Genomic DNA, 5,970 nt, shown 5'->3' on the forward strand with positions numbered 1-5,970 from the left:
TTTTCTTAAAATTGTTTTCTTGTTGATTTCTTAAATTGTTTTTCATTAAAAAATCATTTTTATTATTTTAAATTTCATATCAATCTTTTCTAAAACTTTGTCTCTAGCAATTAATTAAGATTTGGTTTTACTACAACCATATTGTTCTCTTGCAAGTATTTTGCGAGATTTTTCCCCTCTTTACTCAGGTACTAAAAATCCTATCAATTAATTTCCTCCGCAAGGATACTTCAATCTTTCAAGTTTTATCCTTTTCTTGGTTGTCCATCAAGGTTTTTTTTCCGAAGGCTAGAAAAATAAACCTGTCCTAGTCTCCTAGAGAGGAGGTTCTTTGTCCGGCCACACAAAGCTTAGTCGAAAGTAAGGACCAAGGGGCATTTAGTTCAGACCAAGACACGAACTGGTGGTGGCACGCTCATGCACCCTAAGTCCAAAAGGGACCAAATTGTGGACCTGGATTGTCTGTCCTCCCCATCTCATACCTTTCCATCCCCTCATATTTTTGTAGTCACAGTTAAACCACGTTAACATTTTATATTCCCATTGTTTTTTGTCTTATTATTTCTATAAAAAAAAATCAATATAAATTATTGAATTGGCTTAACCGTGACTACAGAAATAGGAGAGGATGAGATGGGAGAGGGCAGACAATCCAGGTCCCCAAATTGTCTGGTTGTGGCTTTTCCAAAAAATCGCGAACATAATTTGGCACCCCGGTGGGATAGCTTTTATTGAAGCAAGATATCAACAAAAATGCTTTTAGCTACAAATCGCATTACAAGAGGGAAGACATACACAAAATCAGTTTCAAAGAGGCCTCTTTGACATAAGGCACCAACACGATTGTTAATGTTTGGAACATATAGCACAGTGGCTGCCTCTTGTAGACATCTCTTGATGTTGGGCTCTCTAGACCTCGTGATGTTTTGCTTTTTAGTTTCTCTTTGTTGGGCGTTTAGCCCCGTTGTTTACCAAAAAAAATCATTTTAATGAGGTTAATCAAAAGTTAGAGGATATGTTAAAAAAGATGTTGGCATTGCCATCAACGAAGGGAGAAAGTCTCACTCTTATACAAAGCATTATTAATCTGCTTGTCCTCTTTGTTAAGTGGGTCAACCTGAATACTGCCAAACATGCTTGGGCCAACTTTAAATAGGTCAGACCAGTTTGACACTTCTAATTGAATTGATTTTCCAACAAGAAATGAAATAAATCACAAACATATTATTTCAAAGCATAGGAATATTGGGAAAGCATCGATTTCTTTATCAAATAAACACATAAATGTAAATTATTTCTTAATTTAATTATCACGTACCTTCTTCATTGCAAAGGAAATTTTACACTATATGTTGCACTAAACTTGAATTGCATGATCTTGCTGAGCACTTCTTTATAAGACTTCTTCAATCAAACTAGGGGAAACTTAATAACATTTTCCAGTTACATAATTTCACAGTTATTGTAAACTTTGTTTATGGTTATAGTTATGTATGTTTAATTTTGGAATCTGCAATTCCTTCTGATCTCTCCTTGTGTCCCAGTTAGAGGACTAATGTTGCCCATCTTCACCATGGACCCAGCAAAGTCGCTTCTCCAGGCTACATTGTCCCTACTATAAGTTGTAACCAATGAATCCTGAGGCCCATTATTAAAGAACTCCTGATCCGAATGAAGAAGACCGCGATGACCAACAAGGGTCTTGTAGTAGTCATTGTCGAAAGTAACTGGTGTTGCATCAAAGGGGGCTAGATTGCTGTCTCCACCAGAAGCTGGACAACCGATCTTCCGAAAATTTGCAAAAATGGGGTTTATGTTGGTATCATTGTATATGTGGCTCCTGAAATTTGCACACTGAGCGTAGCCTACTGTGTGGGCACCAACGAGCACCGTCATGTCCTCGGCATCTAAGCCTTTGCTCGCAAAGTTGGCGGTCAGGGTTGCGATGTCAGAGAACGGGGCTGGGATTTGGGTGTTGGCATCACTTTGGCTTGCTGTTCTTGCATCTCTTCGGCCTAGTGGTACCGTCCAGTTGGGTCCTCCAAGCTACACATATACAGCAATTAGAAAATACGTACTTAACAATATAGCCTGTATGTAAGATGTCACCTATCAGGGCTTTGATCTGAAATCTCTTTTGCCCGTAAGCATTAACAAGTATGTCTACACTTTTCTTAGATCCAGTTTCCGATTCAATTTTGCAGAGACGAGAAAATAGTGAGGTGGCTACTCACCAACACTACTCCGTCTCGGGCCGCAAGTGCTAAAATATCTGCACAAGATACAGTAGAACTGCAAGCTGCTTCCACACGGGTTTTAATGGTATCAATCACTTCAAAGCCCCTAGCTGAGTTCTGGTTCGGGAGCGCATTCTTTTCGCCTGTGAAGGTCGGCGTGTCGTCCAACAGTATGGAAGCGTCGCAACCCTGGAAGAAACGAATCAAAATGCACACTGTTAACATGAAAAACTTGGTTCAATTAACACATATAGCGTTTGTGTAGTGTGTATATATAGATCGACGATCTCACATTGACAAAGCAATCGTGGAAGAACAAGCGAAGGATAGAGGCACCGATCCGTAACTCTTTAATAACGGCTTCGGTCATAGCTCTGCGCACGATGGTCTCGAGGTTTGGGCAAGTTGAGGCGTAGAAGTTGGGAGAGAGCTGTGCATTGCTGCAGCAGCCAAAGATGAAGACTACTGCAATGAAGAAGTAGGATACAGAGGCCATGATAATATATTAGCTGAAGAGGCCCGTTGTAGTGTAAGGAAGAAGCGAACAAATACTGTCTATATATAGAGTGCGTAAATTCGTGAATTGTGATTGTGCATGCATGGAGAGATTGGAGAAAGACTTTTTTTATTTTATTTTTTTTATCCTTACCAACCATCGTGTGCAATACGGGTCTGAAATTTATCCCCTACTTGCCCCGTGATGGTTACTGGAGAAAGAATTTCTGAAGTTGGTTGGAATTGCATTTCAAACTTTGTTACGGAAAGGTATGGAAGGAACATCATCAAGCTCCAATAAGACAAAAAAATATTGATAAAAAAAAAATTAATTCGAAAAACATCTTTATCTTCTTGGCAAAGTCTTAAAATTTTAAAATCTCTAGAGTCCAGTTGCTCCATGTCGGGGCTGTTCTGTTTATCATTGTATATGGGTATGCTATAAAAGTGATATTTTGTAAACCAAATTTAAATTATTTCTCTAATTCACGCTATTCTTACATTAGTCTTGCAACATGGTTTTTAATTTTCTAAAATCTCGTATTTATCTTGTGTCTCACTTCAGCCCTTATTATAAATTTTGTTTGTTTTTCTATCAAAGTATAACATTGGACAAAATATGAGGATTATAAAATGGTTTCAGAAATTAGCATAGCTCCTCACTTGGTTCATGAGATTTGAAATCGATAGAAGTGGTCCTTGAATTTGTCCACCATCAATCATTTTAGTCTTTTCGTGAAAAATCTCTATTAAACAAGGACCAAAATGACAAAAACTCTTATAATCCATAAAAAATAAACACGTTAACCAATATTTAAGTAATAATCTAATCATCAACCACAATATAATTTGGTTTACAAATTTAGTTTAAAAATTTTCATCCACCTAGCATTACCCGGATGAAAATGTGTGACTTTATTTAATTAAGCTACCGATTTCATCAAATTAAATTGGATAATCAAATATTAGGCCACCAATCCATATCAATATCATCCTCCAAATTTAGGGAGCTTTGAGCTACGAAAGTTGCTGCCCATCGATAATATCCATTTTGAAGAGTCAGTTGTTGAGTCCATGGTGGTTGTTACTATTATTATTTGTTGTTATTATTATTATTATTATTATTTGGTTTACAATCACCTTATAATTTGGTTTACCAATTTAATTTAAAAATTTTGTCCACCTTGCATTAGCCGGATGAAAATTATGATTATGCTACCCATTTCACTAAATTAAATAGGATAATCAAATATTGGGCCACCAATACATATCTCAACAGGATCATCTCCAGATCCTTTTTGTGAGGATCCCGAAGATTCATAAATAATGTCCGTTCATCGTGTATCATGCGATTAGTTTTGTCAGGTACTATATGTGTTTAATTTTAAATAAAAAAATTAAATGATTTTTTACTATACAATGTACAATGAACGAACACGATTTATGGATTCAGGGGATCCTCATAAAGAGAATCCGGATTCATACATATCAATATCATCCTCAAAATTTAGGGAGCTTTGAGCCACGAAAGTTGCTGCCTCATCGATCAAATCCATTTTGAAGAGGTAGTTGTTGAGTCCATGGTGGTGGTTATTGGATGAGGAACATTTTTGGATTCTCTTTCTGAGGATCTTAAGGATTTTCACATCCTATATGTTCATCGTATATCGTACGGCCAGTTTTTATCAGGTACTATTTGTGTTTAGTTTTAAATAAAGAAAGTCAAATGATTTCTAACCGCACAATATACAATGAATAACTAAAATATGAGGATCCATAGGATTCCCACAATTTAGATCCAGATGAGATCCAAATCCGTAGTTATTATTAGTTTTGGTTGAAAATATTATTATTATTATTATTATTATTATTATTATTATTATTATTATTATTATTATTATTATTTGGGAAATATCGGTACTAGGATATAGGATGAACGACAAAGAGAGAGAACCGGAGAAGGGAGAAGAAAGAGTCAAGGAGAAAGAGAGAAAATTAATGAAAAATAATTAATGAGATGGGAGAGAAATAATCTTTAGAATTTATTCCCAATTACTTTAATAAAGAAAACTAATTTGATTAATTAGATTACATCTCAACCCTTAAAAGTATACAAATATAATGATCTAGGACTTGTGTCAAAACTTATATTTTTTTTTTGTGGTGTCACGGATCCGTCACCATATATAATGATCCATCGCCATATATTTTTTTTTGTGGTGTCACGGAGTCGTATAGATGCTTTTTTTAGTCAATTATTATAGTCTATAGATTGCTATTTAGTTTTTGAACAACTTATTATATATTGCTTTATGTTTGACTTTGAACAACTTCAGTATGTGTGATTGCGTGTGTGTAGACCCGGCAGTTTCTAACACGATACGGTGACACGATATGAAAACGACACAAAAATAACGGGTTTCAGGTCAACACAATAACTTATCGGGTCATTATCGGGTGACCCGTTAAGAACCAGTTAATAACGGGCTCTTAACGGGTATACAGGCGGGTAACACGTGGGTAACCCGTTTGGACCCGTTAAGAAAAAATTTATTTTGATAATTTTAAAGTTTAATTACTAAAAGATTTATTATAAAATACAATAGCCATATTAATATATACAATATATTCTATATTAAATATATAGTTTTGTATTATTATTCTATATAAGTTTTTTTTTTTAAATTGTCATTATTTATTTTTATTATGAGAGTTCCTTATTATCATTACTAGGATAAATTTTACTTAACATGTTGTTGTCCAAAATTAAAATAAACTAATATAGTATTTATATAGGCAAGAACTAAGAAGACATACATACACATATGAAAAATGTGAAAGAATATATAAACACTCGTGATTCATCATTATTCCTCCACGAGTAGATAATGGTTACATTTGCATTATCGTTTAGATTTTTAAAATTGTCCAAACCTTCGTGAATAATATTTTTTATTTGAGGGCAAAATTAATAAAATTAATAATAATTATTGTAGAAGTGTAAAAAATGTAAAAAAGATATACAATCACTCATAGTGACAAACTTTACAACTTTGATGAAGAGGTCAACTTCGAAATCCAACACTATAATTCATAAACCTTAAATTTATATTTAACCATCGATTGCCATTTATGCTTTATTTTTCTTACTGAATTTCATTTTTAAAATTTTCTTTTTTTAAAACATGATCATCTGGCGGATGTGAGAAGAGGAACGGTTCAGATCTTTGATATCACG

General features: G+C 34.4%; 1 protein-coding gene across 1 annotated transcript; it reads right to left on the bottom strand.

The window, feature by feature from the left end:
* Positions 1–1,260: 1,260 nt before the first annotated feature.
* On the bottom strand, positions 1,261–2,771 carry LOC103405860 (peroxidase P7-like). Its single transcript, XM_008344875.4, has 3 exons — positions 2,530–2,771; positions 2,235–2,426; positions 1,261–2,046 (listed from the first exon to the last, which is right to left on the bottom strand). The coding sequence occupies exons 1-3, from the start codon at positions 2,731–2,733 to the stop codon at positions 1,498–1,500; spliced, it is 945 nt and encodes a 314-aa protein (XP_008343097.2). The 5' UTR covers positions 2,734–2,771; the 3' UTR covers positions 1,261–1,497.
* Positions 2,772–5,970: the final 3,199 nt, after the last annotated feature.

Source organism: Malus domestica, chromosome 17, assembly GCF_042453785.1.
Source record: "Malus domestica chromosome 17, GDT2T_hap1".
Lineage (NCBI taxonomy): Eukaryota > Viridiplantae > Streptophyta > Magnoliopsida > Rosales > Rosaceae > Malus > Malus domestica.